The sequence below is a fragment of the Ochotona curzoniae genome, unplaced genomic scaffold, assembly GCF_017591425.1.
Source record: "Ochotona curzoniae isolate NIBS_2020 unplaced genomic scaffold, NIBS_Ocur_1.0 contig_908, whole genome shotgun sequence".
NCBI lineage: Eukaryota > Metazoa > Chordata > Mammalia > Lagomorpha > Ochotonidae > Ochotona > Ochotona curzoniae.
The window spans coordinates 17,357,165-17,381,368 of NW_024466607.1; the positions used below are offsets into that span (position 1 = coordinate 17,357,165).

Genomic DNA, 24,204 nt, shown 5'->3' on the forward strand with positions numbered 1-24,204 from the left:
AACAAAAGTGCATGTACCCTGCCTGTCCTGTGTTCCTCCAAGGAGAGCACACCGAGCACCAAGTTCTTAGGAACCCAGCCCCTACACTGTCCTTACCTGAAGCTCCTCTTCAGCTCAGGCCCTCTACTCCCAGGCCTAGGGCCCCAAAGGCCTCTGGCCCAGAAGGATAGGAGTGCGCTTCTCCCCTCGGGGGCAGCAACCACAGGCAGGTTCGTTTCTTAAAAGAGTTTATTCATTCACTGATCCAGTATGTGTAGGGGCCGAGGGCCAGGCCACACTCAACCCAGAGGCAGCATCACACCTGTGAGTCCCCTGGTCACTATGTACAAGGGACCTACTGGGGTGACCAGAAAGCCATCGGGCAGAGGCCCCGGGGCTGGGCTGGGGCCTCAGCTGCAGCCAGTGCTGAGCCCATTGCCCCTTGGCATCAGGCCCTCAGGGAACACAGGCGCTCCTAAGCCACCTGGCCTGCTCCTGCTTGCCCCACCCTGAGTGCCCTGCAGAGGCCATGGAAGCTGGCACAGCAGGGAGAGAGGCATGGCATCCGCTTCCTGCAAGCACCCCAGCTCTGCCCTCTCTAAGTCAGTGACATGGTAATACTGAGGGGAGGCTCCTCTGGGCCCCAGGCAAGCCCAGCGCCAGACCCAACACTGAAGGCCAAGAACCTGAGAGCCCTGCTTCAGAGATTGGTCACCACCAGCCTGGCTAGAGCCAGGACGGGTTACAGACCACCAGATCTTTCCAACACTGCTCTTTGCTCAGGCTGCGGGGCCCAGCAGCTGCGTGGGCACCCCACTCACACAGTAGCCCAGCAGGCAGTTCCATGTTTGGCACTCCCTCCTGAGAGGAAAGAAGAGAGTAGACCTCCTCACCTCACAACAGGGACAAGCTGGCAGCTGCAGCCCGAGCAGAGGGCTGCTGCCTCCCCAGGCTCTGCACCTAGGACCACAAAGGGACGCAGGGACCTGGGTCCACCAGATGACAGTTGCTGGGAGAGAGCCATTGGGAAGCCAGCTGTGTCAACACGGTGGCAAGATGAGGTGGAGCCCAGAAAAATAGACGTCTTCCATATGTAAAATATATGTTCTGCTGCCCAGGCAGAAGGGCTGGGTCTTGATGTTCCACAGCCGGCTGTGGAGGAAGCGCAGCACCCACTGTGTCCCCACTCCAGCTGCAGCTTCCAGGACGCTCGGGGCTGGCCTGCCCCTGCCAGGTCCCAGGCATTAATGTGGCCTGGCCCCTGTTCCCCGGGGCCTAAGCTCAAGGCCTGGAACCATTCAGTAATACTGGGACAAGGGAGAGTGGGCAGGGAGGGGACCCCGGGGAGGGCCACACGGCAAGAGCAGGCTAGTCAGGACCAGCAGTCCTCACTGGCGCTTGGCCTTGTAGGGACGTGAGCGTTTCCGCCGGTCAGGCTTTCGCTGCTTGTGGAGTCGGCCGATACTGACCCCTTGACGACGCCGCACTGAGATGTTCTGCTCCACCAGGTTGGCCAGCATGCCTGTGGGGGCGGAGAACCTTGAGCAGGTGGCTGGCTGCCCAGCAGACATCTACTCATTAGTCACAGCCTCCAACTGGGAGCCAAGGATGTCACAGACCTCTCCTGTGTCCCCCAAGTCTGCTGGGGGCGGGCGTGAGGGAAGGGAACCTGAGGGACATGGTCCTCAGCAGGGCATGCCACCAAGACGAGCCGTGGGTCACCGACCTTCCTGAGCCAGCATGGAGATGAAGGTGCAGATGAATTCGTCATAGTTGTGGGTCCTTCTCTGGTCATCAATCTGGGGGAGAGAGGAAGGGTGAGGGTGCCGCTGGCTGAGCCTGGCCGCGGCAGAGGACCAGACTGGAAGAAAAGTCCCTACCTTGAACTTTTTCCTCTTCTCCACCTCTTCCTTGAGACAGGCCTCATAGTTAGCAATCTCAGCTTCTACACACTTGAGCAGTGCCAGCAGCTCCTGCCAAAATCGAGTATTGTCTCTCTGAGGTTGCCACCAGCACCAATGTCCCCCCACCAAGAGGTGGCCAGAGACACCCCCTAAGGCTCCTGCTACCACTTACCCGGGCAAGGTTTCCTAGCACTGGACCCCAAGCTACCAGTCTCCCCAGCAAGCACCCAGCCAGCAGTGGCCCAGGCCTGCCCCACTGCCAAGAATAGAAGACAAAGTCCTGGGGGCTCACCTTGGGCGAGTACTTCTCTCCACTTAGGGCTTCACCGGGCCTCCCCAGCCCGGTCTTCTCTCTGCTGTCTGTGGCTTCCACCACCTCCTTCTCCTCCAGGCTGCCAGAGCCCTGGCTGCCCTGACTTGGTCTGATGGATGGCGAGGAGCCCTTTCCTCCTTCTGTGAAGAGAATGCCCAAGACCCACTTCATAGCCATTTGTTCCCTCCTGCCTGGGTGCACCGAGTGGGCAATGAGCAAAGCAGGGCCTACCTGTGAGCACCAGGGGACTCAGCACACCATCATCTGCCAGGTGCAGCAGGCCTGTGCTGATGATGGGGCCCAGATCCCGCACTGCACGGTTATAGCGTAGGCAGTCCACCCGCAGCAGGCTGTCATCCTCTCCGAACAGCACCTTGGAGATGTGCGATGTGACGGGGCTGGAGGGCCGTGTCGGGTTGGCCGAGCGGATGGGCGAGCGCAAGGGCGAGTTGAAAGCGCTGCCAATCTCAGAGGCTGTGTCCGTGCTCTCGTTACTGGGGGTTGGGGAGGGCTGCGAGTGCGCCGGCACGGCCACTGCTGGACTTCCAGCCCCGCTGTTGGTCTTGATGGACAGAGGAACCGAGAGGTCTTTCTGGGACTCTTTAAGCTTTTCGGCCAAGACGTTGATAGTGTTGGGCTGCAGCACTGACAGCTGCCCGTCCGCGGAGCCGCTCAACGGCCCTGTCTTCCCTGGCCCCTTCCGCTTGTATCTGTGGGGCCCAAGAAGGGGCGAGCCAAAAGAGGTCAAGTAATCATACCAGCAGTATCTAGAAGCCTTGAACCCATCCTGGCCTCTGGGTGACCCTGAGGCTCCTGGCATGTGGTCCGAGCACCCTAACTCAGCCATGCCACACCCGGTGCCTGTGGGATCTGTGGTTGTAGCCAACTATCCCCAAAGGACACTTCCTCCGTTCCAGGGGCTTTAATTCTGGCCTTTGGCCAAGCCTGTGTCTTCCAGCAAAGCTGCCTCGCTACTCCCAACACCTCTTTCATCCCTGTCCCACCTGACCTTGCCAAGGTTCAGCTACAGGGCCACTGCCAGCAGGACAGCCCAGTACATGTATGGTTAGGTGGGGTGTGTTTAGGGGCACAGCCTTCCTCTCTGCCCACCAAAGCTTTCTTGAGGAGGAGTCAGCTGGTGCACGTCTGCCTTCCCTGGGCCCTGCACCCTACAGGTGTGCAGTGTTTGCTGCTGACAGGCATTCTAAGACAGGGGAGGAACATTCGAGGTGGGATCCAAGCAGCCCAGAACCTGTTGCTCTGACAGAACCAGATCTGACCTGATGGCAGAGTTGGTGTTGTGCACCTCCTCCTCTTCGTCATCCTCATAGTCCTCCTCATCATCAGAGTACTGATGGGGCGGGCGCACTGGAACTCGGCTGCGGCCCACCCCCGCCGCCAGGTCTTCCTCCTCCTGGGGCAGACAGCATCATGATCAGGGCAGTCACAGACAGGCACTGCCCAACCCCTGCTTGGCATAGCAGAGTGGGAAGAAGCCAATGTGGCTCTCCACGATGAGCCTGCTGAGCCCTGGTAAGCTGCTGTCCACCTACCCCTCCCAGAAGTCTACTGAGGCTCATGCAGGGCCCTGACATACGCCCTTCGCTTGCCAGCAGAACCCAACCAGTGCAACCATGCCAAGGAACAGGCCCTCACTGCTCACCCCCATAACCCTGTGACCCGAGAACTCCCTGGCTCTCCAAATAAGTCCTTGACACTGAGGGAACCTTGGTAGCAGACAGCAGGGCATGCCAACCCAGGCCCAGGCAGAGGGCAGGTACTGGGAAACCATACATAGGGAGACTGTGAGGCCTCTCAAAGCATTCCAGAGGGACTTTTGCCAAGGCGCTCCCGACTTACCTGCATGGGGGACTTGGCATAGTTGTGATTGTCTAGGAAGGCTGGCAGCCGCTGTACAATGGGGGTGGGGTTGGGGGGAACCCCATTGAGGCTGCTCCCCGAAGGCTTCACCACCAGCTTGGGTTTGCCAGGAGGGCTGTGGGCTGGGGCCTGTGGGCATGAGCCAGCCACCTCCTCTGCACTGTCTGAGACAGGATGAGAGGCACAGATAAGATCTTCACTGGGATCCCCAACCTGTGTCCCTGGTCCTGTGACACAGTACTGTGCCCCACCCTTTTCCCTTCCTAGGGAGCCGCTGCATCAGCTCTAAGTCAAGGTCCCCCAGCAAGACAAGGAAAAGAAAGGGGGGGGGGGCGAGTAGGGAGGTGAAAAGAAAGAAAAAGACTTCTTGAGAAAAGCAAGGACCTGTGTAGTACACAGCAGGGCTCAGGGATGCAGAAGGGCAGATGCTTCCAGGTGCCCCTCCTTAGGGCACACTCTACGTTCCCCTCCACCCCCTGCGTCCAAGCTACAAGGGGTAGCCCTGAGGTCCCAGAGGCAACCCCTAGTACCTGTGTGGGTGCCATCAGTGGATGCCAGGGCCCTGCTTGCCTCCAGTCCCGCAGGGGACTTGCTGGTGGCTAGCTTGGACTCCTCGGGCAGCTGTGGCTCTTGAGCCTTATGGGTCTGAATCAGCTCTGGCTGAGTCACTCTGATCAGCTGAGAACAGAACGGAAGGCTCAGGAGCCTGTGAAGGGCTGAGGACACGCCCAACGGCCTTGGCTCTGACCCATATGCTCACTCATGGGAAATCTAACAGCCAGACCAAAACCCCACTTGTACACAGGACTCCTCTTCCCATCCCCACTCCCACAGTCCCAGCTTTCCTACCGAGGCCGCAAAAGAAAGGTTGGTAAGCTGAAGCCCAGGTCCACAGTGCATGTGCCCTGGGGATCAGACAGGTGTTAACAGCACGGGGGAGTGGTGGCCAGTGGAGGCACCCACCTGCTGCAGGGCCTCCAGCACTGTCTGTCGGTTCACCTTCAGCACGTGCAGCCTGGCCTCATACTTGATCCTGCGGTCGGGCACCACTGCCATTAGGTTGAAGCGGATGTCGTGGTAGGGCTCCCTGAGGTCACAGGCACAGCCATGAGAGCGGGTCCTACCCCGTCCGCACCATCATCTTGAGACACATATCCTTGCAGGGCTCCCTGCTATCACATCTGCGCCTGGAGGTATAGGCCCCAGCCTAACAGGTGGGCAGACTGGCACACCCAAGCACCTGGTGCTGGTGCCTTCCCAAGAGCTCTGTGAGGGGTTACTTGTAGGAGACGAGCCACCCCTCCACTAACCCTCCAGGAGAAGGCCACAAAGAGCCCAGGCAGAAAATGGCAAGTGGATGGAGGTTCAAAAATCTAAGTCTGATTCTGCCAAATGCACCCAGTCACTTGCCTCCCCCAAAGGGTCAGACAGGGTCAGGCAGTCCAAGGGCCCTTACCCTGCTGTGGCGAGGCCAATACGCTCCATGATCACCCGCCGGGCCTTGTCTGTCCACTCCTCATCCTCTCCCCAGGGCCCTGGAGGAGAGCAAGACGAGGAGTCGGCAGATAGGAATCTAAGTCTAGGCAGGCCAGAGGTGTGAAAGAAGCTAGAGTTGAACCAGGGAGCCCCAAGCGGGTCAGGGAAGCCAGAGGTTGATGTTCTCAGGGCCCACTCCACCCCCTGCCAGAGGGTCCCCCATCAGTAGCTGACAGCCAGAGCCCCAGCTCCCCAAGAAGGGAAGCAGATTAACCCTGTAAACCACTGACTCCGGGTACGTACCGTGGTCAATGGGGTAGACCTTCAGTCCGTCCAACTCAAAGAGCCGGCCTGTGATGGGCACATAGCTGACAAAGTGGAACGCTTCCATGGTCCGCACGGCACTAAGGCCATTCTGTTTCTCAGGGAGGTGGCGTGGCTCAGGCCTGGGGAAGGGCACGGTCAAGACTCCACCCCCCCAGTGACACTCCCCTCCACCCCCACCCTACCATCAATGGGCTACCACAGTTCCCAACACACCTGGCATGGCTATTGTGTGCTTTGGCCAACTCTGGGGCATTGCCAATTGCATATCCTTTGCTCTAGAGGGAAGAAAACCAGGCCAGGTCAAAACTCAGGGCAGAGGGGGTATACTCCGGGTAACAGGCAAAGCTCCAGTGTGCAGGCTGGAGGGTGTGAAGAATCTGAGACAGCACAGACTGGCCTGCAGGACTAGGGGGAGTGGATGGAGCTCTGAGCCGCAAAGAGATGTCCTGTACAGGCCTTACAGAGTAAATGGGGACACAGGGGGTCACATTTGCCACCAGGGAAAGTCCCTTCCTGAACCAATTGCCTTCAACCCCTAATCTATGGATCCCATGTGACATGAATTATAGAAGAAACGGCCTGGAAGTGCCAGACAACACGTGGTGGCATGACCAGCAGCCGAGGTAGCTGTGAGCCACAGTTAAGGGTTGGGCAGCCTACCTCGGGGCTGAAGCCTTTGGTGAAGTCCTTCATGCGACTCAGAGTGGGCCCGAGGTCCACATTGCTGCAGTTCAGGAGCACGCTCAGCAGGGCGTGGGTGGCACAGGAGTTAGGGATCAACTGTGAAAGCAACAGGTGTCACCCTCTGACCGCGTGCCCCTCCACCATGCCCCAAATTCCCACAAGCCCATGCTCAAGTGGGAAAGAGGGTACAGATAGGGAGGACACCCCACATCAATGCCCCTTCCCTTCACAATACCAGCTCATTTAATGAGCGCCGGGTGCATGGGTCAAGGACAGAGAAATCCAACATACCCCTTCTCTAAAGATGCTCCTTGTATGAGTAAACAGCTCAGTTCTTTCTGCCAGGGGCTTTTGGTAACCCCCTCCCCCACCCCCAATCTGCTTCTCTCCTCTTCCTGCCTTTCCCTCCCCACCCACATCGAGCCTTCTTCTTCCCTTCTTCCCTTCTTCTTCTGCCAAGAAAATGGCAGATTCCCACTCCTGACAACCCAGAGACCAGCCAACCTGGTGGGCAAAGAACATGTTATTCACAATATCGTCGTCAATCACGGACGTGTCATCCACCAAGGTAGACACCTTGCGACGGGAGCGGCGCTCTTCGATCCATTTGAATAGGAAGATGAAACCATACACAGGGCTGGGGAGAGACAGGGTGCAGGCCGTCAACACCTTCTTTTGTTTTTGTTCTCCCTCCGTTCCTCTGCACTGTGTCCTCGCTCAGGAGCCCCTGACATGATTTTATCTGCCTCCTCCCCACACCAGGCTTTGTCCCAAAGCATCAGAAGCAGCCCTGAGCCCTCAAAACCCAGAAGCCACCACAAGTGGTGACAAATATCCATTCTGTTTGTGGTGCTCCAGGAGCCCACCCAGTCTCCCTATGAAAGCTTATGGTTCTAGAAGGGAAGAGAATATCTGGCACCCACAGCCCAAGCCACGCAAGAAGACCAGAACAAAAGCTCTGACTGAAACACATTCTCAATGTAAACCCAAGCCTGCACCCCAGTAATGCACACGCAAGGCAGCCCCTCACTGCCTAGGGAGTCACAGGGCAGAGTTCTTCATTTGGTCACTGGGCCATCCTGCAGTACCACTGTGGCAAGACCACAATAAATGGGCACCCAGAAAGGGTCTGGGACACAGCAACCCACACTTGATGCATGCAGAACACTCAGGGAGTAAAGCCACTGCACACGTGGGCATATTGTAATTAATTGGCATTCCTGGGGGAGGGGTGCTTCCCACTGCTAGGGGCTTCCGGTTGCAAGCTCTGAAAAGGCAGCTGATGGTTATCAGGGGGGCAGGGTTACTACCTGAAGGAAAACACAAAAGGAAACCGAGACAGAACAAAATAGCAACTTGATCAGAAGGCAGGCAAGGAAAGGGAGGGGGACGATGGGGCACAGGACGCTCCCGTACCCAGAGTTTAGGGATTCCTGATACTGCTTTGGGTGCAAGGGGCGCCCGGACGCCCAGCCACTCACCCCTGGCATTTGCTCTGGAGGTCATAAATCTCCTCCACCTGCACGCCTCTGACACCTTCGGTGAGAGGGGAAAAAAATTTTTTAAAAAGCAGCCTGCAAGGGCAGCCCCAGGCCCAGGAGCGAGGACGCAGGGCTGGGCCCCCCGCGCAGCCCGGATCTGGCGGCCAAGGAGAAGCTCTTACCGAAATCTTCCACCAGGAGGGTGAAGAGGCCTGGGTGGGGCGACAAGAGGAGACGGGGGCGATCAGCCAGGGGCGCCCCAAGCCCATCGGCCTCCCCACCCCAAGTCCCTGGCCCACCCGGCCCCCTCCTCACCCGGATCGCTCTCCAGCTCCAGCCAGCCCTTATTCATCTTCCCGCGGGGCGGCCCCTCAGCGCCATGTCCAGGCCCTCCCGACCCACCGCCGCCCCCGCCGGGAGCTCCCCCCCACCCCCCCGACAGCCCCCGGGGCCCCCTCGACCCCACACACACACACACACACACACACACACAGACAACCGGCCCAACACGTAACTCGCCTGCGCCGGCGCCACGACGTCACCGCAGCGCGACGGCCCCGCCCGCTTCTGGGCTTCTTTTCCGCGAGCCGGGCTGTGGCGGAGGGCGCGCGCCCAGAGACGGGCACGCATGCGCGGGGCGGGGCGCGTGGGCCGGGCGAGGAAAGGAGGAAGGAGAGGGAGGGCCGGCAGGGCGCGCGGCCGTTAGCGGTTCCTCCGGGCCGACGGTTGGCGTCGCAGCGGTCCCCGGAGGTCGCAGTCCGCGTGCCCCAGGCCACCCCCATCCCCTCCCCCTTTTAGGCAGCGCAGTCACCGCGCGGGGCGGCCGCCGTGAGGAAGCTACCACGGCTTGTGACCACGAATATCTTAAAAGCTCCCGGACAGTGGCATCCTCAGCCTACAGCTGAGTGGGCCGCCCGGGCACGGAGCGGCCGCCCGAGAGCTACCGTGAGGAAGGAGGGAGCGGCGGAGGCGACCTCCAGCCGGGCCCTGCACCACCCGTCCACCCCTCAACCCCGGCTGGCGTGACATGAGCCGGGTCGGGCATCCGCGGGATGCCCCTTGAGCCCCTTCTCCGGCTGTCAGGTCCGGGGCACACACCGACACGTATTTTCCAAATAAATATCACTGTGTATTCTGGCGGTGACGACGGCGGCGGGACCGAAGGCGCATTTATTTATCATTATTTCTCATCAAGCCTTTGTCCAGCCTATATCCAACGACACAACTTGGTAAGCGTTTTTGAGGGAACCCTCCGACCCCCCTGCCAGAGGCTTAAAGAAATGACAGACCGGCGCAGCTTTTGGAAGCCCACCTTGGCGATGTGCCTGCTCCCACGCTCTGAAGATAGTCTCATCTTATAATGACCACTGAGCACAGAATCCCACTCAAGGATGCAAGGTTTCTTTGCTATTGCTGGAGGGGTCAGGATGGCCCCAGGGCCAGGGGCGCTCTCCTGGTCCAGGCCATCCCGCGTGCTAGCATTCCGAAGCCCACAGGAGTTGTGGGAAGGGAGATGGAGCCCGGTCCCCGAGGGAGGGAGGACGGGACAGCCCGGCTTCGCTGAGCAGCCTTCTTCACCCAGAGTACTTGGAACACCCCGAGGAAAATTTGGGATCTGCAGCGAGGATCCAAGTGCTAACTTCAGTGTCGTTGGCAGAAGAGGCGGTAAAAATGTCCGTGCAGGTGATACCGAGGGCGTGTCCCCGGAGGGATCCGTGACTCTGGTGGCCTTTTAGAAAGTGTGATCCTCCTCCCTCTTCTGAATGGACCCTGACGTGCCCTTGTGGCGGCTGATTTATTTAGTCTACCCTGCACTGTCAGAGATCCTCCCTTCCCCGTGTAATGAGAACCTAACTTTGGGTCCCATTGACCTTGTTAATAAGGTGTCTGATACAAAAAAAGTTGCGTTTTGGGGATGGGAGCCCAGTGGTGCTTGCGCCTGTCCCTCGCTAGAGGGAGCTGTTGCCCCAAGCTGTCTAAAGTTCCCTGGCTCCTTTTCTGGGAAACAACCTTGTCCCTGTTCTGGGTGGAATGAAGGAGCCATAGCTGGGTGCAAAAGGAGCCCGTTTCCCCTGAGTGTTCCTTGTGAATTTATAAGGCGCAAAGAAACAAATATCCATCTGCATAATCACAGCAGTTACAGGTTTTTACGCTGCTGTGCTAGGGAGTTAGCAGTGGAGCACTGCTACCTTGGGTTAAGTTCCCATCTGTATCAGTCACTCTGACCTTGGCAAGGTGCTTACCCCACTGAGCGTCAGTCACCTCTTGGTAACAGTACCTACCACATGGAGATTGATAAACAGCACCCAGACTAGTTCTACTGTCAGCCTTGATACTGAGAGTGTTTCTTTTATTTCACTCCATAGGTTGGGAGATGAAGCGCACCATCGCCTTGACCCCATGGAACTTGATAACCAAATGTAGAATTGAATTGCTGACCAAGCCCCATTTATATTTATAGCTGGACGAGCCTATATTGTCCGCATAATCATATAGAAGAATTCAAGATAGGAGAAGCAGGCAGCAACGAATGAAGACTCTAAAAGAAAAGAAGAAGGAATGTCAAAGATTAAGGTAGAGTAGGTCACATGAGGAAAGTTGTCCGACGGCCTTGTGGCTCAGGCTGGACCTGTGGCACAGGCTGTGGTTGGGTCACGTGAAGCGCACACCAGTTGCTGTGCTCCAGAGGCTGCCCTGCTTGGTCTCCCAGGCCTGTTCCTGCCAGGAAGGTGCTGGTTCTGGAGCTTTACCTCCTGCCTACATCCACATCCCGGCTCTGCTGTTTGCTAACTGTGTGACCTGGCACACATCACCTGATTGTTTTTAATGGCTTGAGTTCTCGCCTCTGATAAATGTGCCTGGTCACAACACCCACGTTTTATTAGAGTGTCGGAGCTAATCCTCCACGTAAAGTGCTGAGAATAGCACCCCGCAGTGGGATGTGCCCAGTCATCCTTGGCTTCACTGTCGTCTGCCCTGTGAAGATGGGGCTGCCTCAGGTTCGGTGTCACTGGCAGAAGAGGCGGTAAAAATGTCCACACAGGTGACACAGGCATTGGGGGCAGAAAGTCACCATCTGGTGCCTGTTCCCAGGTAGCTCAGGACGAATGTTTCGTGCTTCAGAACATGTGAAAAGCAGCTGCTGTCTTCACCTGAGGGTGTTTTGGTATTTCGTCAGATCTGTAAATGGGCAGTCCCCAGGTTACTCAGAGTCCACCTTGTGCTTCTTTTCTCTTGTGTAGGAAGTCTGCCAAGACCAAGAGGCTAATCCAGAAGGCGTCTTCAGGGCCTGGTAAGAAAGGCTAGAAGTGACGTTCAGTTGCTGCTGCCAACCCTGGGCAGAGAAGGCCTTCCATGGGGACAGTAGACTTGCTTTCCTCGCTGTCAACCTCTCCTCCTTCCCTGATTCTCTGAGATCCAGAAGAACTCAGCATCTGTAATTTTTAAATTTCATGTTCTAAGTTCAAGAAACAAGTAATTAAAACCACTTGAGATGCGAAAAAATAGTGAGCAGTTGTACCAACTCCTCCCAGGATGACCAAAGTTACAAACAAACCTAGAGTTGGTGCCAGCTAAGGCCTCACCCCAGCCTTCATCCCTGCAATATGACGCTCTCCCCAGTGCATGTGCTCCCAGATGCGTGATGGTTTGGCTTCACTGTGGTGCAAAGGGCTTTGCATTCTGCTAAAACTGCTTCAGATTGGACCTGCTAGTCTATTGTTATGTCAGCTACTTCTTGCTTGCTATGGCTGTGTTACCAGTGGACGGTAACAGTAAACCACAGCTCCTGGTGGGTCACAAGCACAATTGCAAGGGCAAACAACCCCACTCTAGTGAGCTGTGTTGCTGCACTGTGATGTACAGCAGGTTAGGTGTGTTTAAATGCATTTTCTGAAGCTGGTATGATGGGATAATAAGGTATGGGTGAAGGTTCAAGTTCTGGTTGGTCCACTTCCAACCTAGCTTGCTGCTAATGCTCCTGGGAAAGCAGCAGCAGATGGCCCACATTCTTGGGTCCCTGCACCAAGTTGGAGACTGGGGGAAGTTGCTGGTTCCTGGCTTCAGCTCAGTTCAGCTCTGGCTGCTGGAGCCATTTGAGGAGTGAAGCAGCAGATGCTGAAAGACCTCTCTCTGCTTGTCTTTCTCTAACTCTGCTTTTCCAATAAAAATAAATCTTTAAATAAGATAAATGAAATTTCTACTTGTGATATTTCATCTTAGAGTGGATTTACCAGGACATAATCCCAGTGTAAGCTGAGGAAGACCTGTACCTCAAAAGTTGGAAGTTAACATTTTAAAAGATTTATTTATTAATTGGAAAAGCAGATTTACAGAGAGGAGAGGCAGAAAGATCTGTCCACTGCTTCATTCCCCAAGTGGCTGCAGTGGCCAGAACCGAGCCAATCTGAAGCTAGGAGCTTCTAATGGGTTTCCTATGTAGGTGCAGGGTGCCAAGGATTTGGACCATCTGCTGCTGCTTTCCCAGGCTGCAAGCCAGGTGCTGGATGGGAAGTGGAGCAGCTGGGACATGAACCGGCACCCGTGTGGGATCCTGACGCATGCAAGATGAGGATATAGCCACTGAGCCATCACTCCAGGCCCAAGGGTTATGTTTTTAATCTTACTCTTCTGTTCTTAATGATCAATTTCAGCCAGACCTGTAATATCTTCTTAAAAATTTTTTTTGTTTAAATTCAGAGTGATGGCTCTTTCCTCTGTTGGTTCACTCTCCAATTGGTGACAACAGCTGCATAGGCTGAAGCCAAGAGCATGGAATTCAATCTGGGTCTCCCATATTGGTGGCAAGAGTTCAAGTAATTTGGTCATCTTTCACTGCTTTCCTGGGACATTAGCGGGCAGCTGGATCAGAAGCAGAGCAGCTAGGACTCGGAATCAGTGTGCCAATATGGAATGTGGGTGTTGTGGGTGGAGGCTTAACAAGCTACACCACAACATCAGCCCCTTGAATGAATTATCAACATTCTCTTCCAGTTTGTCGGCTATGCCTTCGTGAACCTGGGGATCCTGAGAAGCTAGGGGAATTTCTTCAGAAAGACAATCTCAGCGTGCATTATTTCTGCCTTGTGAGTAGAAGGCCTCCTTTGCTTTGACTGTCCTGCGGCTTTTGCTGTACTGGCAGTTTCCTGTCTGTGTGTTTCACTTCAGCTCTATAGTCCAGTTTGTTTTCCCTGATAGCTTTTTTCCTTTAAAATCTTTTCTAATTTAAGTATGTGCCTGGTATAAAATTTTGACAGTATATGTATAATAAAAATTATCTTCCAAAAATAATACTTCTAATCCTCCTCCCACTCTCCAGAAAAAATGTTATCAACTTTGGGAACGTCCTTCCAATTACTTTTTTTTCAGTTTTTTTTTTTTTTTTTTAAATCAAATCTGGGTCTTCCTACCTGTGCATATTTGATTTATTTGGGAGACAGTATTATCGAGACAGAGCTCTTCTCTGCTGGTTCACTCTCCAAATGGCCCCAACAGCCAGGCTTGAGCCAGCCAAAGCCAGGAGCCTGAAGCTTCAAGTAGGTCTCCTGTGTGGGTGGCAGGGGCCCAAGCATTTGGACCAGCTTCTGCTACTGTCCTAGATGAATTAGCAGGGAGCTAGATGGGAAGTGGAGCAATCGGGACTTGAACCAGGGCTCATTTGGGATGCCAGCATCACAAAGGGTGACTTAACCTACCTGTGCGCTACAGCACTGCCCCCCCCCATAATTTTTTATTAGGTATAATCTGCCTACCATAGAATGCCACAATTTAAAATGTGCAGTTGGACACATTTTGATTATTATCTATTATATAATCACTTTCCAAGTCAAAATAATTTTCATCATTCTGGAAAGTTTCTTCTTGTCCCCTCTCATTCAGTCCTACTAGAAATAAGCACTTTGCTAATCCATAGATGGCTTTTGCCTATTTAATTTTTTAAAATTTTTATTGGAAAGGCAGAGTCCGAGAGAAGGAGAGACAGAGAAAGAGATCTTTCATTCACTGGTTTATTCCCTAGATGGTCACTAGCCGGGGCTGAGTCAGTCTGAAGCCAGGAGCTTCTTCCTAGTCTCACCAGGTGGGTGCGGGATCTAAGTATTTGGGGCATTCTCTGCTGCTTTCCCAAGGCCATCAGCAGGCAACTGGATTTTACGTGGAACAGCAGGAACTGGAACCAGCACCCATATAGGATGCTAGCACCACAGGTAGAGGCCTAGCCCTCCACGCCAGCACCCCTATTTTATTTCTTCCTGTGCTTTTTGATCTGGCTGCTTTCTTTCAACGCAAGGTTCTGGAGATCCGGGCATGCTTTTGTAGTCATATGTAACTTGCCCTTTTTTATTGCCTAGTAGTTTTCTGTTGCATGAGTGTGTTGCACTTTGCTTCTCTATACAAATGTTGATGGGCATGTGAGTCATTTCTGTTCGAGAACTGTTCTGTTGAAACTTTGTAAACATGTGTGTTCACTTGGGCACTTGCTGAGGTGTGAAATTACTGGTTGTGTGCTAACTAGATGTTTTAACTTTGCAAGTTGCCAAGTCACTTTTTGAAGTGGCTATAACAGTTTATGCTACCAAAATTTATGAAAGTTCCAACTGCATAATGCTTTTGTCAAAACTTTGTATTGTCAGTCTTTCTTTTTAGCTCTGCTGTGGGATGTGCGTTGGTCCCCCATGGTAGCTTCCACTCGCATGTTTGACTCTAGACGCGTGTGCTGTTTGGCCACTTACATACTTTCTTTCGAGGAGTATTTGTGAAAATGTTTTTGTCCATTTTGAAAAATGGGTGTTTCATCTTACTTGAGTTATAAGAATTGTTTATATATTCTGGAAACAGGCTTTTTTTTTTCCTGTGTTAAGACTATTCTCCCGGTCTGTGGTTTGCCTTTTTCTTAATGATGTCTTTTGAAGAAGCAGCTTTGGATTTTGATGTAATCCAATTGAACAACTTTTTTTCTTTCCTGATTGGTGCTTTCTATGCATTCCAAGAAATCCTTGCCAACCCACCAAAGTACCATTGTAGTCAACACAATTAGCTGGCCGTGGATCTGCACATCAGGACAGCCTATCTCTGTCACTGACTCACACGGACCCACACGGACCCACACGGACCCACACGGACCCACACTCCTGGACCCCACAGCCTCAGTTTCTGCAGCCTCACAGTGTTGTTTCCAAAAGAGTCTTGGCTATCAGATCCTTCTTTTTCTTTATAAATTTCTTGTTATACTTGTCAATTTTTCTTTTTTAAAATGTCTACTGGAATTGCTTTAAATTTATAGATCAATTTTGGAAGAACTGACAAATAATAAATCTGTCAGTTCATGAGTACATATTTTTCTCTGTTTACTTGGATCTCTTAAAATTTATCACAGCAGTATTTTTATAGTTTTAGTGAAGTAGTTTTACACATCTTTTATTAAGTATATCCTTAAATATTTTGTGGCTGTGCTATTGTAAATGATATTTTAAATTTTAATCATTAAGTTTGTTGCGGATATGCAGAAATGTAATGTATTTTTTAAAGGATTTATTATTATTATTTTTTAAAGATTTATTTATTTTTATTACAAAGTCAGATATACAGAGAGGAGGAGAGACAGAGAGGAAGATCTTCTGTCCGATGATTCACTCCCCAAGTGAGCGCAACGGCCGGTTCACGGCTGTGCCAATCCGAAGCCAGAGGCCTGTTCTGGGTCTCCCACATGGGTGCAGGGTCCCAAAGCATTGGGCTGTCCTCGACTGCTTTCCCAGGCCACAGGCAGGGAGCTGGATGGGTAGTGGGGCTGCTGGGATTAGAACCGGCGCCCATATGGGATCCTGATGCGTTCAAGGAGAGAACTTTAGCCACTAGGCCATGCTGCCAGGCCCTGTAATGTATTTTTGTGTATTGACTTTGTGACCTGTAATATCTCTTTAAATTTATTTATTGGTTTAGGTAGTTATTTTTACCTATTTTGTTTATTTGGTTATAAATGACAGTTGTACTTCTTTCCAATTTTTGCCTTTTGCTTCTCCCTCCCTGACTGTGCTTCCAGGACCGTTGCTCTCACTTTAGACTGAAGAGGATTGAGTGATTGTCCTTGTCTCCTGCCCAGTGGCAGGGGACAGCTTCCAGGTTTTTGCTGTTGAAATACAATGTCAGGTACACTCTTTTTTCACAGATCTTCCTTTCGTTAGATTGTTTTAGCTTGCTGGGAGTTTCATGAATGTAGGTTGAATTTTGTTATGGTTTTTCTGCATCTGTTGATGTAATCTTGATATTTATTTTGTTAATGTAGTTTGCTGTGTTCTTTACTATTAAACTAGTCTTGAGTACCTCCTATAAACTCCTGTTTGTCATGATGTAGTATCCTTTGTTTCTAAATTGAATTTTGCTTGATTTTTACATCTGTGCTCGTGAGAAAGTTGTTCTGTGAAAGCTTTCCTTTCTTGTAAGTTCTGCCAAGTGTCGGGACTTGCTTAATCTTGATCCATTTACATGCATATACATTTTTAACATAAGAATAAACATACTATATATCATATCTTGTATCCTGTTTTATTTGTTATCTCATAGGTTTTGGATTCTGTTGTTTTCAGTAACTGGTGTTTGATGGTATAGGGATGCTACAAAGTACGACACAGCTGTTAGAGGATGCCTGCATTGTTTCTAACCTTTCATGACTGATTGTTCTGTCTGTAGAAATGACATTCCTTACAGAAAACATGAGTAATGCTTAAAAGTGTAAAATAGGGGCCTGGTGTGATGGCTCTGGCTAAATTCTCAGCGTGCATCTGCTGGTTCATGTCCCTACTGCTCCACTTCACATCCAGCTCCCTGCTTGTGGCCTGGGAAAGCAGTGGAAGATGGCCCAAAGCTCTGGGACCCAGCTCCTGCATGGGAAACCTGGAGAGAGGTTCCTGACTCTTGGCTTGGCATTGGCTCAACTCTGCTCTGGCCATTGTGGCCACTTGGGGAGTGAAACAGCAGATGGAAGATCTCTGTCTCTCCTTTCTGTAACCCTGACTTTCCAATATAAATAAATAAATCTTTAAAAAAAAACTAAAGTCTTGAGAGAATTAGTGCTAAGAATGTATGTCATACAAGTGTTATATATATATATATATATATATATATATATATGTTTATTTTTTTTTGAAAGGCAGATTTTTTTTTTTTAAAGATTTATTTTTATTATTTTTTCATTGGAAAGGCGGATATACAGAGAGGAGAGACAGAGAGGAAGATCTTCCGTCCGATGATTCACTCCCCAAGTGAGCGCAACGGGCCGATGCTATGCCGATCCGAAGCCAGGAGCCTCTTCCGGGTCTCCCACGCGGGTGCAGGGTCCCAAAGCTTTGGGCCGTCCTCGACTGCTTTCCCAGGCCACAGGCAGGGAGCTGGAAGGGAAGCGGGGCTGCCGGGATTAGAACCGGCGCCCATATGGGATCCCGGGGGTGCAAGGCGAGGACCTTTAACCACTTGCGCCACCGCGCCGGGCCCGAAAGGCAGATTTTTATAGAGAGAAAGATCTTCCCTCTGCTAATGGCCAGAGCTGAGCTGATCTGGTCAAGAGGCAGAAGCTTCTTCCAGGTGTCCCACATAGGTGCAGGGCCCCAAGGTCATGAGCCATCATCTGCTACTTTCTTTGGCCATAAGCAGGGAGCTGGATAGGAGGTAGAGCAGCTGGGACATGAACTGACATCCATAGGGGATGCTGGTGCTGCATGTAGGGGATTATCTTGCTATGTCACTGTCATTGATGTTTTACATATGGGTGGGAATTATCCCAGTGCCCTTGAGTCTAACCTTGTAGGATCGCTTTCTCTACAGGAAATAACTGGAGCTCTGGTTACACGGTTCACACAGCTACTGCTGGCAGTCCCGACCTTCTGCATTATTTGTAGATGATTCCAGGAGCTGGGAGTGGGGTGTTGAGATTCTTCCAGTACATGTAACAGAATATTTTGGCTTTTTTTTTAGTCTGAGTTTCTCATTCCTGATTATGCTTTTAGAGCATTTCAGAAAATAAGAAAAAAAATGTGCCTTTGAAAGGAATGTGCAATCCCTTTCCCTCCCCCCTCAAGGCAGGAAGACTGTAGTCAGGGGCATGGGAAGCCCAGGACTCCGAGAAGTGGGTTTCTTGGCAAAGTGTGGTAAGCATGTGAGCACCGCAGACCTGGATATGAGTGCCAGCTTGGCTCCTCCTTGCTGCATGAGCCCAGCCAGTCCACCATAATGCGCATCAGCCGGCCCCCTCTGACAGATGAACGAGACAGCACCTGTAACTCAGCGTCATGAGCCAACACTAGAGGCATGCTACCCTGAAGCACTCAGCAGTCGGTGAATGAGAGGTGACGGAGCCCGGAAGCCAGAGTTCAGGTTCGGCAGTACTGTGACTTTCAGTAGGTCTTGCCATGAGATGAAGAGAGTGCTACCTGCCTCCTGGGGTTGTTAGTGAGGATTCACTGAGTTAATACTGAAAAGGGCTGGGGTCTACCCTGTGGCAAAAGGGGTCAAGCCACCATCTATAGTGCCAGCAACCCATGCAGGTTTGCATTCCACATGCTCTACTTCTGAACCAACTCCATACCAATGTTCCTGGGAAGGCAGCAGAGGATGACAAGTGCTTGGGTCCCTGTACCCACATGGGAGACCGGAGGAGTCTGTTGGCTCCTGGCTTTGGCCTGACCTAGCCCTGGCCATGGCAACCATTTGGAGAGTGAAACAGCACATAGATCTCTGTGTGTGGATGTCCCCCTATTTCTGACTTTGAAATAAATGAATCTTTTCTTTTGTAAAATGCTTTGAGTACCCAATAGAGTGTCACAAAAGCCTTTATTATTAAATAAATTGCCCAGTGAATGGAAATGAGTAGACTCCACCAGCTGTGTCCCTTAGCCTTGCCCACCATGCCAGTTGACCACTTCTTGGTGTTGACCCCTGATTCTGCCCCACCCCTCAGATTCTGTCTAGCAAGCTGCCTCAGAGGGGCCAGTCCAACAGAGGTTTCCACGGATTCCTGCCTGAAGATATCAAGAAAGAGGCCATCCGGGCTTCTAAGAAGGTCAGAGGACCTGACGTGGGCACCTCGGCTTGGGGTAGGCCTCTTGTCAAATCCCTGCCAAACGCCCTGCTTCTGTTCTCCTTGGCTGTCATTTTTGAGGTCAGAGGACTCAGGTTTCCCAATGGGTCCCCCTCTTCAGTCCTCTCTGACGTGTCCCATGTGAGGAGAGGGTGATCCCAGCCAGCCAAGTGTCACCATCCCAAGTGGCTTCAGGTTGCCCTGCAGTTGTCCACATCACTGAGGATGGCTGTTGCTTTAGAGAATGTCCGCTCTGCAGAAAGATGTGCCCCGGGGTGGGTGGGTTGGGGAGGGGGTGTGTGAATGTATGTATGTCTATCCCAAGGCACAAGTGCTGTCTGGGATCTCGTTGGCAGGTCTGCTTTGTGTGCAAGAAGAAGGGAGCAGCCATCCACTGCCAGAAGGAGCAGTGTGCCAGAAACTTCCACCTGCCTTGTGGCCGAGAAAGGGGGTGCCTTTCGCAGTTTTTTGGAGAATACAAGTGAGTGGGGAAAGGGGGAGAAGAAGTGGGGAAAGTGGGGAAAGGGACCTGCTGTCATAGGCCCCTTAGCCCTGGAAGGCAGCGGAGCCTGATCCTCCCAGGACCTGCTCTGATGTAAATGTGTCCCTCTGTACAGTAACGAGAAACACTGCCTGGACTTGGCTATTCACAGGCATTTCTTCTTGCTTCCCATCAGCCCCGCCTAAAATTACAACCAGCTGCGCAGAGCTAAGTGGGGCTTCAGGAGCAGGGGGCTGTGGGGACAGTCCCTGGGGATTGAATGGTCGTGAGAAGGCATGTGGCTGTCCCCGCCTGCCTGGCTGTTGGCCCTCCCAAGGCTATGTGAACAACAAGCCAGAAACCAGATGTGTTTTTTTACCCTGCCGCAGATCATTTTGTGGAAAACATCGTCCAACACAGAACGTCCATCAGGAGGACCTGGGGGAGGAGAGCTGTGTGTTGTGTTGTGAAGATTTATCCCAGACAAGCGTTGAGAACATCCAGAGCCCGTGCTGCAGTCAAGCTGTCTACCACCGCAAGTGCATCCAGGTGGGGCTGTCTCAGCCTGCCTGGCACTGCTCGGACACAGCACAGCTTCCGCACTCCTTGCTGGAGAGGCCTTTGGGGCGGGGCAGGCTATGGGCAGTTAAAACAAAGTCGGTCCATCCTGGGTCTGTAAGAGCTCATTCCAACACATATAGACTGAACCAAATCCGCAATATTGCTAGAATGAAAGGACCTGCCATAGGCCAAGGAACTGCAATCACCCTGACTTCCTGAATGAACAAAAAGGGAGATAAACCTGTCTGTAGGTCCCTGATCCCTGCTTGGCCCTGCCAAACGCCATGGCCAGAGAGGATGGTCAAATGAGGCATGCCGGGCACTTGCTTGCTAGTCTTAGGGTCCCAGGTCTGAGTAGAGGATTTGCAGCTCTCCCCCGAGCCCACCCCAGCTCCTCCTCCTGGAACACTCAACAACGTCTACTTTCCGGAGGGAGGGTGGGAGTAGTTTCAGCAAGCCCAGAGGTCTTCCATGTTTTTCTTACAGAAATACGCCCACACCTCCGCAAAACATTTCTTCAAATGTCCACAGTGTAATAACCGGGAAGAGTTCCCTCAAGAAATGCTGAGGATGGGAATTCATATTCCAGACAGGTAGCCTGCACTCTGCAACAGGGCTGCAGTGTGAGGGAAGCCCAGAGGCCCGGGACGGCTGAGGCCTGCTGTGCAGTGAAAGCCGCCCAGGCAGCGGGCCGAGGGAGTGCTTGTAATTAGTGGGAGGAAGAGCAGGTGGGCAAGAGGCGTGTGTCCGAGATGGGCATTCCCCTGGAGTGTGGGCTCTTGAACTCTGGAACTAAGCAGCCACACACACACACACACACACACCACATTCCCCCCGACAGACTGCCACACTTAGCATTCTTGCCAGTTCCTCCCAGGCCAACTTGAGGCTTCAGCAACCAGCCTTTTGTTCCTTACTTGCTGTTTCCCATCCCAATGTAGAGATGCCGCCTGGGAGCTGGAGCCAGGGGCCTTCTCCGAGTTGTATCAGCGCTATCAGCATTGCGATGCCCCCATCTGTCTGTACGAAGGAGGCCGAGACAGCTTTGAGGAGGAAGGGTAGGGAGAAAGGTCCCTGGCCAGGCGGGCTCCCCTCCATGTCCACTTGAAGTTAAGCCTTGGCACAGCCATCATCGACAAGACACTGCCTCTAGTCTGCACAGCTTGGGGTGTACCTCGTTGGCTAAGTCCCACCTTACCCACCCAAAGTGCGTGTGCAAGACAACAGTGCTTAGTGGAGAGAGGCCCAAGTCCTGATTTCCACATCTGCCTTGCAAAGGGCTGGACCTGATCCTAGGATCTCACCTTCTTGCTGTGGGACGGATAACTGAGAGTGTTCTGCTTGTCCTCACATCCTCTCCTCTGCTCTCCCTGTAGGCGGTGGCATCTTCTTCTGTGTGCTACGTGCGGATCCCACGGGACCCACAGGGGCTGCTCCGCCCTCAGATCCAACAGCAAGAAATGGGAGTGTGCAGAATGTTCAGCTGCTTTAGGCACAGGTGAGAAGGCGAGGTGCTCTGGCCTGAGAACTAGAGTGTGGGTGAGGGCAGCTGTGTCCCCTGGGGAGGCAGGAGGCATGCCAGAGTAGGGGCAGCATTCATTAGCACCCTTAGCTTTTGAAGGACAGTGGCCATGGAAGAGCATAGTGACCTGCACTGGGAGGAGTGGAAGGGTGAGTTCTGACTCCACCCCGACCGCTGCCTTTCTTTCCCCACAGACTGCACACCTGAGAACTCGGGTGACGCCCCCTGCTGCAGCAGCACCTGCCAGCCAGCTGAACCCATCTACAGAGACAGCCTGGACGAGAGGCCAGGCCCCTCCTGGACTCAGTGGCCAGGGCCTTCCCTGTTAGAAAAGCCGGAGTCAGGTGGCAGGAGGAGGCCCAAGGGTGTTAAAGTCACCAAGAGTGGCAGAAAGTCTAAGTAACAGCTCTGAGTGGCTGTTACCAAGTCTGCTGTGGGGATGTAACTCTACTTCTGCATTGGGCCTTGGGGAGGGGCACCGGGGAACTGTGAGCCCAGGGAAGGGGGCAGGTCATCCAGCCTGGGAAGCATGAGGAGCAAGAAACAGGTAGAGATGCCCTGGCGGGCCACGTTTTGGGCCCTAAGCCCTGTCACTCTTCCTTACTCAGACGCCTCTGTCAGAACCTGCCTCCTACTTAACGCACATTTGTTATTCTGCAAATAAAGCTTTTCTCTCCTTTGGTGTCTCCTTACAAACTTACTCTGAAGTTTGTTTAGTGGTCTAAAGAACCTGGAGGGTACAACTCTTACCTTCTGCCCCATGAAGTGAGGTAGGATTCTGAGCTAAAACACCAATGGGCTCCCTGGATGGTGTGTGTGTGTGTGTGTGTGTGTGTGTATTCCATTTGCAGGGGAAGTGGTATTTCAGAGACAAAGATTTTCATCGTGCAAATATATACAGCAGTGAATGGGCCCTTGCCATGAGGCATGAGGCCCTGAACTCTACCAGGGCAGCAGGGACCTGCTGTGTTGTAGGCTGAGCTGTGGGCCCCAGCAAGCCTGCACTGCCTGGGGACCTGAGCGTCTCCATTCAGAGCAGACCTTTGCATTTGCATGGCAGGAAACTCCTGTGAGGAAGGCAGTTGCAGTAGCAGGCTGGCCAAAGGCCTAGGGAGACACTAAATGGAGCCTGTCCTAACGTTTGTGGGTTTTCTGTCACTTCACAGGAATTGGTTTAATGGGAAGTTGGACCCATTGTCACAAATGGTGGAGGCCAGTGTTGTCCCTGCAGACTTAACTCACAGAATGTCTTCTGCAATTGGATTTGACCATGTCTGCCAGGCATCAAGCAGGGAGTGTTTGTGTCTGTTGCTGTTGCTAAAGCAGATGAGCAAAGTAGCACACACTTCCGAAAGTCTAATAGTACCAAAGGGCTGACACTAAAGACCAGCCTTGGTGTACCCTCCCCTGCTTCTAGGCCTGGTCCCTAAGAATGTCTACTTTGTGTTTCCTTTAGACATGTGTTGATTTGCTCACCTTTGGTGATGTTGCCTATGATGTTATAAAAAATTAAGCACCTTTAGAATCTCCCCATTTCATTCTCACCATCATATGTTTACATCAGAGTGTTTCTGAACTTGCAGTGTTTGCATTGCCACAACTATGAGAATGCTGTCCGCCGTGATTGCAATTGCCCCTCACACCAGTTGTTTTTTTTTTTTCCCTGAGTTACTAACTGCTGCTTTCTTTGCTCTGTACCTATAGGTTTTTCCCCATTGTTGCAATGACCATGAAACAACCTCACAAGCCTGGCATTGGGTCACCATCAGCTGCCGCCCTCCCAGTTCCCACTGCTGAGCTGGCTTGCCCTTGGCCTCCCGCACACGGGTCATCACGACTGTGCTCTGGTTCTTCATGGGTTTGACAACTCCCTGCTGTACTCCCTTACCTGCACATCTAAGGAGATTTTGTAAGAGCTCTGCAAGTACCAAGAAACATTTCAAATTTGTCAACTATTGTACTGATAATTCTCAACTGGAAGGTCCTTCCTAGATTGAAACTTCAGTTCTTTTTAAACAAAAAAATGTTGAGAGCAGATGTACAGAGAGAGGAGAGACATCTGCTGCTTTGTTCCCCAAATGGCTGCAAAGGTCAGGGCTGGGCAAGCCCAGAGCCAAGAGCCAACAGCTTCTTCCTGGTCTACCACATGGGTGCAGGGTCCCAAGGCTTTGGGCCATCCTCGACTGCTTTCCCAGGCCACAAGCAGGGCCGCCAGGATTAGAACCAGCACCCATATGGGATCCTGGCACATGCAAGGCGAAGACTTTAAACACTACACTATCGTGCTGGACCAGATTTTTTTTTAAAGATTTATTTGTATTAGAAAGTCAGATATACAGAGAGGAGGAAAGACAGAGAGAAAGATCTTTCATCTGCTGATTCACTCCCCGAGTGGCCACAATGGCCGGAACTGAGCTGATCCGAAGCCAGGAGCCAAGAGCGGCCTCCAAGTCTCATGCAGGTGCAAAGCTGTCCTCAACTGCTTCCCTGACCACAGGCAGGGAGCTGGATGGGAAGCGAGGCTGCTGTG

General features: G+C 52.5%; 2 protein-coding genes across 3 annotated transcripts; one reads left to right on the plus strand and one right to left on the minus strand.

Moving 5' to 3' along the window:
- Positions 1–210: 210 nt before the first annotated feature.
- On the minus strand, positions 211–8,466 carry BAP1 (BRCA1 associated protein 1). Its single transcript, XM_040994592.1, has 17 exons — positions 8,361–8,466; positions 8,228–8,257; positions 8,046–8,100; positions 7,069–7,201; positions 6,541–6,660; positions 6,094–6,155; positions 5,857–5,999; positions 5,534–5,612; positions 5,041–5,164; positions 4,608–4,755; positions 4,057–4,241; positions 3,477–3,610; positions 2,428–2,906; positions 2,176–2,336; positions 1,860–1,952; positions 1,706–1,778; positions 211–1,501 (listed from the first exon to the last, which is right to left on the minus strand). Exons 1-17 carry the CDS (start codon positions 8,395–8,397, stop codon positions 1,368–1,370), a joined length of 2,190 nt encoding a protein of 729 aa, XP_040850526.1. The 5' UTR covers positions 8,398–8,466; the 3' UTR covers positions 211–1,367.
- Positions 8,467–8,766: 300 nt separating this feature from the next.
- On the plus strand, positions 8,767–22,544 carry PHF7 (PHD finger protein 7). Of its 2 annotated transcripts, XM_040994593.1 has the most exons (11): positions 8,767–9,274; positions 10,412–10,619; positions 11,288–11,337; positions 13,038–13,129; positions 18,991–19,092; positions 19,467–19,591; positions 19,981–20,140; positions 20,639–20,745; positions 21,094–21,210; positions 21,529–21,650; positions 21,869–22,544. In XM_040994593.1, the coding sequence occupies exons 2-11, from the start codon at positions 10,576–10,578 to the stop codon at positions 22,075–22,077; spliced, it is 1,128 nt and encodes a 375-aa protein (XP_040850527.1). In that variant the 5' UTR covers positions 8,767–9,274; positions 10,412–10,575; the 3' UTR covers positions 22,078–22,544. The 2 variants fall into 2 exon arrangements, with proteins under 2 accessions (XP_040850527.1, XP_040850528.1); XM_040994594.1 differs by lacking the exon at positions 21,094–21,210.
- Positions 22,545–24,204: the final 1,660 nt, after the last annotated feature.